This window comes from Columba livia, chromosome 6 (genome assembly GCF_036013475.1).
Source record: "Columba livia isolate bColLiv1 breed racing homer chromosome 6, bColLiv1.pat.W.v2, whole genome shotgun sequence".
In the NCBI taxonomy this organism is placed as follows: domain Eukaryota; kingdom Metazoa; phylum Chordata; class Aves; order Columbiformes; family Columbidae; genus Columba; species Columba livia.
In genome coordinates this window covers 28320382-28333152 of record NC_088607.1, presented here as the reverse complement: position 1 = coordinate 28333152, position 12771 = coordinate 28320382, and the positions used below count along the sequence as shown (strand labels likewise).

Sequence of the window (12771 nt, the reverse complement as noted above, 5' to 3'; positions counted from 1 at the left end):
GTAAGCACAAAGTGTACCCTTTCCGCTTCTTACTCTGACCTTGCGCTCTTGCAGATGTTTGCATTTAGATGCTTTCTAACACTTCCGGTACAATTATTCACTTGAAGATGTGACTTGTTTGTCGGATGATTTTTCTACTTTTGATTAGTAAGACTGTTCTGTATTACCTCTGAGGGGTGACTCTACAACTGCTTGGATATCTGAACACATTTATTAGTCCATGGGAAGAGGTTTGCCAGGGAAAAGCTGATGTGACTTGTTTATGTCTAAATTTTATTAACTGGCTACCGCAGACATGTTGCCTGCTAATTTTATGCGGTGTAATTAGTGAAGCGTTACAGAAAGTAACTGTATCACAAATGCTTTTCAGATCTTTGCAATGAGTTATCCTGGCTATCCTCCAGCGGGTGGATATCCACCAGCAGCCCCAGGTAAGTTCTTTAGATGGAGCAAACATTAAATGGTAGTGGTTGTCCTATCTGGAGTGTAAAGGTGGCATGGACTCACCCAAGCTATCTGTGGTCTCTTGTTAAGTCCTGTTTATCTTGGCTGGGGATTCAGATTTATATAATATGGGTGCTTTACCATGTGGTCACATCAGGTCCATTTTCATTCATCTCAAACGAAGCACACAGAACTAGGAGATGGTAGTGACTTGACCAGAATCAATAAATACCAAGGAACAGAATCTAGTTAGTACCAAGTCTTAAAGGCAGCTGGTGAGAAAAATTAGTGTGGGGAGAGATTGGTCACACAGTTTAAAACCATATCCCACAAATATTAGGGCCTTAATTATGACATTATCTGTAATTCACTATTCTCAGGCAAATTGTTGTATATGGAAAGGAGAAGGCTGTTAAAAAGGGTATAGATTATAACAATATTAAGCTGGTGAAATATGTAACTGCTACTTGGTATCAGGTTTTTGGTGATGAACTTTGCAGTTGTCAGTATTGTTGGTGGAAAGAAAGGACTGGACTCATATAGGCATGGTATATGTGGAGTTAGGCAAGCTGACGGGGGAAGGGGAAGCGGTATATGGTGAGAAGGCAGACCAGCCTGGGAAGATAAATGCCATTTCTCAGCAGAATATCCTGGCTTAGTTACACTGCTGTATGAACAAGACTGTATTGCTGTGTGCAGCCACGTTTTGTGACTTGGGTATCTGTGAGTGTAGTGGGTCATGCTTTGTTAGACATCCCTCAAATTAGCAGCCTAAAAGGAGTTAATGTCTTCCTACCGGAATACCCAGACAACTTTGTGGTTTAAGAGAAACTACATCTAGTCAAAAGATGGTGTTTACAGTATTAACTCTTAAGTGTCAACCTTCAAATATGTTTAGAGTTGTTTAAAATGAGAATGGATATATTCAGTGATAAATGACATTAGAAATATTCGATGAGGTGTCTCTTTATATCATAATTGCACTGCTACCCTGCCATGTTGAATAGATATCACATTAGAAATGTAAGTAGTATGGAATAAGTTTTAAAGGGTGTAGTTTCTGCTTTCAGCACAGGTGTGTTTGATTTCAGGTAGCAGTCCTTGGGGCGGCGCTGCCTATCCACCTTCAAATCCACCTCCAATCGGTCTAGAAAATGTGACTGGCTATGCCAGTCAGTTCAATCCCAGCTACATGGCTGGAATGGTGAGTTGCCTTTCCTTTATGTGTTTTACTGTGACTTCCTTAAGTGCAAAGATGTGTTTCTGGCATTGCCACTAAGAAGTTTATCTCTTGAGTTCTGTGCCTTTATGTCTAGTCTATTTAGATGTTGAGTGTTCAATATAATCTGTTGAAGAAAACAGTTACTGCAAGCAATTTCTTATTTTAGGAAAGCAGACCTATGTTAAATGTTGATTTAAGAGCTTAACTTTGAAAGTCATGTATATAGAAGTAATATAACTTGGCTTTGCTGTGCAGAGGAATAGAGGAACAGACTGTTAACACTGAGTAGCCACTCTTAGTATATTCCCATGGGCAAACGCGGTCCAGATTCTGCCTATTGCCTGGATTTTGGCCATTCTAAATAAGGAACAAGTCTGTGCAATCAGCAACTCCTCCCTGAAAAGGATTTGGGATCAGCTGTCTCTCAGAAGCACTGATATTTAACCAATGACAGTAAAGACTTTTTGCATTGATGGAAGAAAATGCAGATGTTTCAAATGTGACTTTTTTCTTTTTCATAGAGTAGTGAGTGATACTTCTGACAACTTAGTCTTCAGAAATCTGTTATGCTGCATAATTAATGCACGTTTTGTGGGAAGACATTTGTATTATAGATGCCTTTCTGAGACAATGGTTAAATGAAGTGATATGGCAGCCTGCAGTCAAAAAGCGCAGCAAACTGTCTGAGGTGCACATAACAATATCCACAGCAACTGGCTTCTGAGAACACTGCGGTCATCAAATGTCAGTTCTTATGGTTCCTCTGTAGAAGAGGGTCAGAGTGTCCCACGTGGGAAGATGATATTGCATGTGGAGTGAAGTGTCTTTGTGGCAGTTTCTGCAGATGTCTTTCCAAATGTTCTCCAGGAACTGTTGCCAGTTGTAAACTACTACAACATCCAGTGCATCATAAACCAGCCAGAGGTTGCACATAGTAAATCCTAGCACTCAGATGATGCTGTGGTTGCATAAGGCAGCCTTTGACAGAGAAGTCATAAGCATAGTTTTGTTTTGCTGGGATTAATTGTCATAAGGCTTTAGAGTAAGAGGTGCATGGCTATTGGTCCTCCTCTATGTGAGTGGTGTGTGATGCTGGATGCAGTGGCAGGTATGTGTCTGTTTGTTCTGCTTCTTCATGTTTGGCAGCTGATGTTTACAGTAAAGCAAGTGTCAACTGAATACTTCTTTTTTTTCCATCTTTCTGGCTAGTAAGACATGATGATTGCGAAGTTCCTCGTAGATGCAGAACTACCTATCTGTGTGGATACAGTGGGAGGTTGTGTTGTGTTAAGCACGTTATTGAAACTCAACCATTTGTACACCTTCCTGTCTCTTGCTTTATTGGCTGTCGTTGCAGGCATCTAACCTGGCGGGGACCTTTGGAGGGACAAATGCACCGCAAGGCTTATATCCTTCAACACCTGGGGGTTATCCTCCAGTCCCTCCCGGTGGCTTTGGGCAACCTCCCCCAGGACAGCAGCCCTCCTATGGAGGATATCCTGCACCTGGAGGGAATGCGCCAGCTTACCCGGGATACCCAGGCGGCCCCGTGCCAGGCCAGCCCACGCCACCGCCTGGTCAGCAGCCGATGGGCTTTTCAGGACAGCCACCAGCACCTTACCCAGGGCAGCAGCCCATGCCAAATTATCCACCAGGCCCAGCTATGAACCCATCTGTGCCCTCTTACCCAGGAGCTACTGGGCCTGCCGTCTCTCCCATAACAGTAAGAGCATTCAGTGTTTGGTTTTTTTTGGGTTTTTTTTGAGATGTAACCATGTGTGTGGTTCTCTACATTTTATTTGTGTAAACCAAGCCTAAAATTGAAACAAAAGTAATGAAGTTTGTCTAAAGAGATAGAGGGATCCCTTCCAAATACAATCAATGTAGTCTCATGTGACTGGAAAAAATGCTGTTTTATCACATTTTCCAAGAAGAAAGATTTTAAATGAATTCAAAAATAATGAAAACTACCTTTCCTAATTTAACAAAGTATTGCCAGTTGTATAATATATGCAGTTTCATCAAACCTTAATTGGTTGGACAGCAAATTCAATATCAGTGAACCTTCTTGGCCTTGCATTTTCTTATAATTTGAGTGTAAAAGTGAACAAATTGTTTAAGGTGGGTTTTTTTGAGTTTTCTCTGTTACTTTTCTAACAAAAATAAGAATGGTAACAGTAGTCATCTTTCCTAAGTAGTAAAACACAGTTTTTTCCTGATTAACACTAATAAACAACTCAACTTGGTCTGATTTTAGCATGGATACCGAGGCACAATCACCGATGCACCAGGATTTGACCCTCTGAAGGATGCAGAAGTCTTAAGGAAGGCCATGAAGGGATTTGGTGAGCAGTCTATGGATTTGCATTTTTGTTAAAAGTAGAATTGCAGCTTTGATTCAGCAATGCCCTTGTCCATTGTGGCACTTGTACTGAGTGGGCTAGTTCACGTGCATGCTCTCGGTTATCAGCAGAATTATTGGAAGTGTAGGTGTAGGTGTAAAGAACATAGTGTAGGTGTAAAGAACATAGTGAGTTTGGCATTTGATTTGAGGTTGTCTTTTTTGTATTGCTGTATTTGTGATTGAGAGCCGAGCTTCAAGTTCTGTGGCCGTATACTAGAGAAGATACTGTAGATGAACTAAAGGCATACACATCTTTCAGTTGGTTTTAGAAGAGATAGGATCAAATGGGAACAGAAAGCTGAGTCCTCACATGATGTATGTGCTCATTCTGTGGTGTCTGTGTGCATGTACAGGAACCGATGAGCAGGCGATTATCGATTGCCTTGGAAGTCGTTCAAACAAGCAACGTCAGCAGATCATCCTGTCTTTCAAAACAGCTTATGGAGAGGTAAATACATCATGAGAACAGAAAGAAGGAGAAATGAGTCTGCGTTCCTTCACTGGAAGACAGAAGACTTAGTGTTTGGAGGAAAGGATTGGAAGTTGCTTAAGGGGAAGGTAGTTCACAAGTCATAGCCTCTTTAGGGTTCTGCTTTTACCTGCTCTTGGTTTCTTCATGCAGGGTTTCAGATGAAACATATAAAGCAGTTTCTCTGACAAATGGTTACTTTGACTCTTTGATCTGTTCCGTTTGTTTAATTGGACCTTAATTACCTAGACATACATGTTACTTTCAGCTGGTTTTAGTGTTGTTAAGTGGAATGGCTTTACTTTGATATATTATTGATGCTCACACATGAAGAATTCTAATTAAACTCCACAACTTTTGTGCTTACATTTCTCAATTTTGGTTTTAATGCATTTTTTTCCTTGTTTTTACTTCTCATTAGGATTTGATCAAGGATCTCAAGTCTGAACTATCAGGTAACTTTGAGAGGACGATCTTAGCAATGATGAAGACACCTGTCATGTTTGATGCTTATGAAATCAAGGAAGCTATAAAGGTTTGTGTAGGAGATACAAATTTGTAAGATAGAGGAAATATTTGAACTGATAAAATTTTTGGTAGTCATTTAAAAGCTCGAACTTACATTCACTCCTCTCCACCCAGAAACTCAATCCGCTGTTTGACTGATCTGTACCCCATTTCTTGGAGGTATATGATACTAAAATTGAGAAATAATTCTTCCCTTAGATTAAAGAATATTTAATAGATTGGCATTGTAAAAAAAAAAAAATGTCAATAAGTAAATGCACAAAACAGTCAGAAACAGAGTTGTAACAGTTTATTTATTACATAGTCTTGAGTAAGCCAATGAGGCAGCTCTCTTCTAAGCCAGCCCCTGCATGGGATGCCTTCGTTTCTGAGTTTTTGCTTTGAGCTGTGATGGAACTGATTATGAAACCACTTCACTTAGAGTTTCCAGTGACTTTACATTCAGTACTCAAGAATAGTTCAGAAAAGTAGGTTCATAAAGACTTTTGAGCAGGGTGTATGTATTTTTTTTAATCTTTTCCCTCACCTCAAAAGTGTATTTTCCTAGCCTGTGTTGAACCTTTTCTAAAATATTTTCCTTTAAAGCAATCAGACTATTTTATAAACATTTAGGTTTTTAAAACAAAAATAGGTCAAACATTTGTATTTCAAGACAGTGTTTAAATGAAGGTGAAATAAATATTTCCCTTACTGAGTCGGTATGTATATCTACATGTTCTTTGGCTGCAATTTTCAGTTACCTATGAAGATGAAATAATATTAGCTGGATTGTAGTTGCAACTGCTATCTATTAACTAGTAAAAGTTACCTCTTAGAAATAGGAAATTAATCTTTGGTAGGAAAAAAAAATTCTTAAAATGCTAAAATCTCATGTGAATAATGGCATTTTAAAATGAAATTTTGTTTTCATAATTATTCTAATTATCTGTTCGATTTGTACCTAATATATATCTGTGTCTGGAAGTGTGTTAGAAGTAGCATTTAAACTACTCACTTTGCCTTCTCCTGTAACAACATTATATTCTGAATTATATTTCGTTGTATAATTGTATTACATTCCTTTTAAACTAGGTTGTAGAAGCAAGTTTTCAATCTGAAGAGTGTGTTTTCTCCATATGATTTGTTTTAGGGCGTTGGCACAGATGAAAATTGTCTCATTGAAATCTTAGCTTCTCGCAGCAATCAGCATATTCAGGAACTCAACAGGGTCTATAAAGCAGGTTAGATTTGCTACGGTTCCATTAAAATCTTATTCCTTAATCACTGACTGACAAAATAAATTTAGGGAATGAGCAGAGGTGTGTGATGATTGATGACTGTGTCTCTCTTCTAGAATTTAAGAAAACTCTGGAGGAAGCAATAAAAAGTGACACATCTGGACATTTTCAGAGGCTTTTGATTTCACTTTCTCAGGTACTTCCATGCTGGGATTTTGGAGTTTGAGTTTTGTGTGTGTGTTTGTAGTATTTTATTAAAAAAAAAAAAAAAAAAAAGGCCCACCAGTAACAATTTTGTATCTTTTCTTTCAGGGAAACAGAGATGAAAGTACAACTGTTGACATGTCTCTTGTGCAAAAAGATGTGCAGGTCAGTAGAAATTCCTCATAATTTCTAAGTATAGTCAGGTCAGTACACTGCAATTTGTGTGGTTTCTGCATACTCCCAGTTTTGGACACCTTGTGACATCCTGATGCTTTTGTTTCAGTGGATGGAAGTGACATGAAAAGCCCTGACAGAGCACCAGAGCTGTGTAATTTCATTACAGAGATGAAGCTCTTGGCAATAGAGTCCTTGGGGCGGGGGGGGTTTCTCTCTCATTCTGTGAGCTCTCTGGCTTTTCCCGGTGTTAGGTGACTCCATTGTGCTACTTATTAAGGGAATGGTCCAATGAGATTTGAGGTGGTATATGTGTGGATTAAGTTTTAATCTATTAAGCACCTGCATTAGCTTTGCCTGTTATTTAAGAAACTCTGGCTTTTTGCAGCAAATAAGGCACTTGGACCTAGTAACTCTTGCCCCATTATTTTTTTTGTGTGTTCCATTTCACCACACAGCAAAGAGAAAACCCTGGATCGTTTCAGCACACTACACTCATATAAATAGCAATGTAATTAGCTTTCTACATAGTATACCATAGCCAAAATCCAGTGACGTCCCAGAACATACCTACAGGCATAGAAAAAAAGCTAAATGTAAACCCTGTTAGGAAGAACAGTTCCCAGGTTCTTTTAAAATAATTTTTCCTCCTTTAGTAATCTGTAGCTCTTGTGTGTGAGCATTTATGCTCAAAGCTAAGCAAGGAAGACTGCAAGCATGACATGTTGTAGGAAGGTTAGAGCTACTTGCTGTTTTCCAGCAGTAGATAGCCTAAGAAATAAGCACAAAAGGAGGAGAGGCTGTAAGGAAGCAGATCTGTAACTGAGCTTTTCAGCCCGGCTGCTTTTCTGAGTAATGATGTGTGAATTCCCTTCTGTGTTCAGGAGCTATATGCAGCTGGAGAGAACCGTCTAGGAACTGATGAATCCAAATTCAATGCCATTCTATGCGCAAGAAGCCGGGCCCACCTCAGAGCAGGTAATGGTGTCCTCTGTATAAACAATAACTTGGTTCTATTGTATGTGGTGATAAAAATGTACAATACTGCTCTGTGCCTGAATTTCCTCTGTCTGTAAAATGGGTGTAATGATACCTCAATGGAAAGCAGGGTGAATTCTGCTGAGAGAAAGGGCACACAAGAGCTGCACGTTATGATCATATTTCTTAAATATCAGAGCAGGTAGAGGTCATGCTTGTTCAAATGTTTCTCTGATAAAAGAATTGATAAACTAGATTTTTTTTTTTTTTTTAATTTTGTATGCTTGTATGTGCACAAGACACTTGCAATCCTTCCCTTCCCCTTTTACTTGCTAGGTATTATATCAGTCTGTAGTGGTAGAAATGTTTTAGTAACTACACGGAACTTTTCCAGTCTTCTACGTATTGAGGCACTTACACAGGAAAGGGGATGTGTGTGTGAGGTAACTTGAATGTTTTCTTCTTGATTTTATTGACACACGAATCTTTCCTAGAAGAATTTTCACTATTTCCCTTACAGTGGTTTCTTGGTCTAGCCCTTGAAAAATAAGTACAGAACTAGACAAGCTAGAAGGAGTGTGATGACATGTAACTGGAACAATATGGTTGATAACAGCATTAGTCTTTGAGATGTTAAAACTTGAGTGAGTGTACTGTAGTATCAAGCTGAGAAGTACAATTGCAGTGAAGCCGTCCAGTGTGCACCAGTGCCACCTCTTCTTGTGAGGCTGACTCCTGAAATCTTTCTCTTCTCTTAACAGTCTTCAGTGAGTACCAGAGGATGTGTAACCGGGACATCGAAAGCAGCATCTGTCGTGAAATGTCTGGAGACCTGGAAAAGGGCATGCTGGCTGTAGGTAGGTGTCGTCTCAGCAAGTTCATTTCTGGTATTACACTAAAACTGGCTGAGATGGTGGCATCTGTGACTCCAGCTAAAGATCATCTTCTTAGTAATAATTCCAGTTTTCTGCTTTTTATGTTGAGCTTTCTATGAAGTCGCATGTGGCCAGTAAAGCAGGACACTTAATTTACCTCAAAATGACAGATCAAGTTTTTGCTTCAGGCAGCTGCAGAATTTAAATTTGACATGTTAAAGTGGGGAAAGAATTATTAACTGTACTTTCCATTGTTTTCAGAAGTGATGAGAACTTGTACCAACCGCTGTGGCAGTGAGAATGTAATATTTGGGACAGATTTGGAAATCAAGCAAAATATAAGCATTAGCCCTCCAGTTAGTTACCTCTACTTCTTTTTAGTAGAAAGAAAACCGAAATTTGATTGTGAAGAGGTTATTTTTTTCAACATTTCCTGTGGTCACAGCTTTGTTAAATCTTTGTTTGTAGTTCCTCCAGTACTTTTGAAGAGTAAAGACTCTTCCCTCAAGTCTACTGTTGTCCCTTCGGAGGCAGTCATTAGTTCCCATGAGGTTGGGATGAGGCCTCAAGCTGTTGTGCAGTAGTTATATTTGGAATGTTTTATTCTAGACAAAATTTTGGACCTCTTTTTGTCTCTTGTCTTCTGTCTCTTGTCTCTTAGACCAGACTGCTTCTTTATATCTCCATTTCTTTTTCTGTTTATTACTGTGAATTTCCTGTGGTATCTAGAGCTGCTGCTTTGAAAGTTTTCTTTGGTTTTGAATATGATAGTCACTAGAAAAGTGATGTAACAAAAAACCAAAAACAAATCAAAAAAACTCCCATGGACATAAATAGGAAGAGTGTGCATTGCATCACTTCAAAACAAAATGGGAGAGGACATTTGGCTCAAATTCATTAGGTTTTTTTCCATGGAAGTTTCTAACAAAATCTTGGAAAAATGGGAATAAATTTTAAAACTCTCATTTTTTTTACTCCTGTATTGTGCATAGGTGAACTATGTAACTATTTTTCTTACTTTGCTTGGCCAAGCTGTCACTGTAGTCACCTTTTAATGACCCAAACTGGGTCCAGCTCTGGTGTGATACGCTTGCAGACCTTTTCCAGGATTTAGAATTTGTCACCTCAAAAACTATTGTTAGAAAACTTAGGGAAAATAAATATTTCCCAGTGTTTGTGGAAAAGAGTGGCCTCAGTAAAGAAACTGTACTGTCAGAGTTTGGAAGTCATTTCATTTCATAGAGTTTTGCAATCATCTGATAGGTCTCCATGTAGATACCCATTCAGAACTGGGACTGTAGCTTGCAAAGGAGTCAACAGCCTTTTGAGCAAGATTTTACTTTATAACCCATTTATTGAATAGATTTTGGCTTGAGTTTTTTACTTGTGTATATATATATGTATATACGCATATATAAGTCAATGATGTTAGTATTGTTTGTTCTGTGAACCTTATTGTCAGGGGGGGAAAAAAAAAGGATTTCTAATTGAAAATATTTAATTTTGCTTTCTTTAAAGCTTTCTGGATTGTACAACTGGTAACCTACAATAACATCTTCAAACATCTTAAAGTGCAAGTGTGTTGTTTTAGCTAAATACAGAGATAAAGAAACATGCATTTCATCTGGTTTTGGATTGTATTATATGTACCAATGACAATTGTGTGTGGTGAACTGTGCTCTCTCATCTACATTTTCTTATTCAGAAAAGTACTTCTTCCTATATAGAACGTGTGTTGCTGTGAAATGCGTATTTAGGTTTACCCCTTTTGTTTTGTCGTGAATTTGTGTGATTGCTTTTGATACCTTTTTGTGCTATAAACTATAAGCCAGGTGTGGTTTGTTTTCTGTGTAGTTTGCTAGAGATTGCATGATCCTTTAGTTGTAACTAACATAGGATTAATATATAGGTTTTAATTCTGATGAGTGAAGGAGGATTCTTTCATATCTTGATCAACATGACAGTAATTTGATTTAGATTTTGCTCTTTCAGATTTCTAATGAACTGTACTAATTAAATATGAAACGCAGTCATTACTAAATAAACGTGTCAAGAATTTCTCAGGAGTCCTGGTGAACTTTATGCTTAAAAAAAAAAAAGTGTAGCTAACTTTAAAGTAAGCGTGAGGTTTCTTTCCTAGCTTCTTCACTCGTATTAGGGCAGGACTTAAATTTGTCATACCTTGCAGATTCATAGCCTAAAAAATCTTAAATAAGGAAAAAGCCAACAGCGGCACTAACTATGTGTTCCTTGAAGCCTTTTTTCCCCCTCCCTATCTCTTCTTCATAAGCAAGAATCTGGTCAGTTAGACTTCAAAGATTCATTGTGGCTGTTTGATGCTAGATGGTCTCTAGTAACTGAAAAGTTTGCTTTGAGCCATCAGGTGTAGTAGGTTCTCCAACTTTATTGCAGCTACTGTTTGAATTAGAAATCATTTCAGCGACTAAGTGGGGTGGAAGCTGCATTCTATCAAGTGAATGTTTATGTAAAATTAAAGCATGTTGTTGTTTAGGGTAAGCTCAAAAAATGGCTGTGAGTTCTGAGGACTAATTGAGGACTAACACCTGATTTCTGTGATACTGTTTCTTTTTGCAGTTAAGTGCCTCAAGAACACGCCGGCTTTTTTTGCAGAGAGATTGCAGAAAGCTATGAAGGTGGGTACCTGTGACAAGATACATAAACTTATAGCGGTGTTTTGGTTTTGTTTTTTTAGAATGTTTGTACAGCTCATTGGAATGAATTGTTCAACTAAAGGTATTATGTTTTTCAGTGGGCTAACAAGATAAAGTCATTATTATGAAAGACTGTGGAATAATCTAGCCAATATGAATTTGATCCACTTAACTGAGATGTGCATACAACCGTACCTTAAATGAAGTCTTCACTTCATAAAATAAAATCTGCTTAAGACTTGTTGAAATTGATGTCTTTTAAGTAGTGAGATCTAGCAGAAATAAATAGGCCATTAAACTCAACAAACCTTCCTGACCCCCTGTGCCTCTGACTGCCCCCTCTTTTTTTTTTAATTCCTAACTGTTCTTTTCCAGAGAAGTGACATATTAGTGTCCTACCAGTATGTTTTATTTATTGAAGTATGATAGGCCAAATTCTGTTCAAGCTTATTGAAGTCAATGGGGTTATGCTGGTAAACTATTTATCATATGGGGGGGTCATGATTTTTCTTTTCTGTTTTTTTTTACCAGTACTGTATTGTCCAGCATTTCCACACATTATTAACACATATTGGTTTTTTGTTTGTTTCAGGGAGCGGGAACAAAAGACAGAACTCTGATTCGAATCATGGTATCACGCAGCGAGGTTGACCTGCTGGACATACGTGCAGAGTACAAGCGGATGTATGGCAGATCCCTCTACGCAGATATCACTGTAAGACTGGGAGATTTTATCTTCCCCCCGTGACATCCTTTCTGCTAAGTAGAACATGGATCCTTATGCAGAACAGCTATTAACTGCACTGAGCCTAGCTGGCTGTGTCTGGTTTGCTACATTTATCGGGAGGGTGGAGGCTGAAGTGCTAGAGAACAGACAGCACTTGCTTTTGCGTGGGGGCTAGATGAGCTGGAGATGGGAAAGAAGTCAACAGGCAAAGAAGAAAAGATAAATTAGTGCAAAGGGATTTCAGAGACCAGGTTTTAAGTCTGGGTTGTGTCTCAGTCTCTGTATATGATCTTGTAGAAACCACAGAGTCTTTCAATTGAATAACGATGGTGCTCTACCTCATGTGTGTGTTAAAGAGTTGAAAGCTTCTTGTACACTTAAAAGGTTGCCTCCTCTTCTCTTGCAAGTAAAATATTTTGGAATTAAGTTAAACTTCAGATTCTTTAGTGGCTGATCCACTCTACTGCTATTTACCACTGTAGCAGGAGTCAAGAGGATGTCTGGCCAGTGGGGAGAGTAGTAAGAGCTGGAATAGAGTGAGTGTGGCCGCTTTTCATTTGCCTTGTAGTGAAGGTGCCCAGTCTGTTAAGCCCTTATTTATTCCTTCTGCTGTTGACACTGAGGGGCTGCAACTTGGAGAAGTTTGGAAGGAATCCTGTGAAGATAGTGAAGGATGATGTGTGCAAAAGAGTCTTCTGCCAGCAACCATATGGTCTTCCTGCCTGTGCAGCACGGAGGGTCACTTAGCAGAAGTTTTTTCCAATTGTGTAACTCTAGAGTGAAGATGTGCTTCTAGTACAGTAGTTACATGCCCTGTAACCACCAATGTGAGTGGAAAACAGTGTGACATGGGTCAA

At 38.7% G+C, this 12771-nt stretch overlaps 1 protein-coding gene across 9 annotated transcripts in view; it reads left to right on the top strand.

Annotated features, from left to right (window-relative positions):
• The window catches only part of ANXA11 (annexin A11), a 78363-nt gene that overhangs the window by 63687 nt on the left and 1905 nt on the right, over window positions 1-12771 (top strand). For 7 of the 9 annotated variants that reach the window (XM_065067734.1, XM_065067733.1, XM_065067736.1 and 4 more), the window contains 13 exons: window positions 371-431; window positions 1536-1648; window positions 3024-3389; window positions 3924-4011; window positions 4424-4518; window positions 4961-5074; window positions 6197-6287; window positions 6401-6480; window positions 6597-6653; window positions 7547-7640; window positions 8402-8497; window positions 11111-11169; window positions 11780-11902. In XM_065067734.1, coding sequence (XP_064923806.1) covers window positions 380-431; window positions 1536-1648; window positions 3024-3389; window positions 3924-4011; window positions 4424-4518; window positions 4961-5074; window positions 6197-6287; window positions 6401-6480; window positions 6597-6653; window positions 7547-7640; window positions 8402-8497; window positions 11111-11169; window positions 11780-11902 — 1428 coding nt within the window. In that variant the 5' untranslated portion in view covers window positions 371-379. Of the gene's footprint in view, window positions 1-370; window positions 432-1535; window positions 1649-3023; window positions 3390-3923; window positions 4012-4423; window positions 4629-4960; window positions 5075-6196; window positions 6288-6400; window positions 6481-6596; window positions 6654-7546; window positions 7641-8401; window positions 8498-10033; window positions 11079-11110; window positions 11170-11779; window positions 11903-12771 lie in introns of those variants that run through there. The other 2 variants (XM_065067739.1, XM_021299415.2) reach the window with 2 other exon arrangements.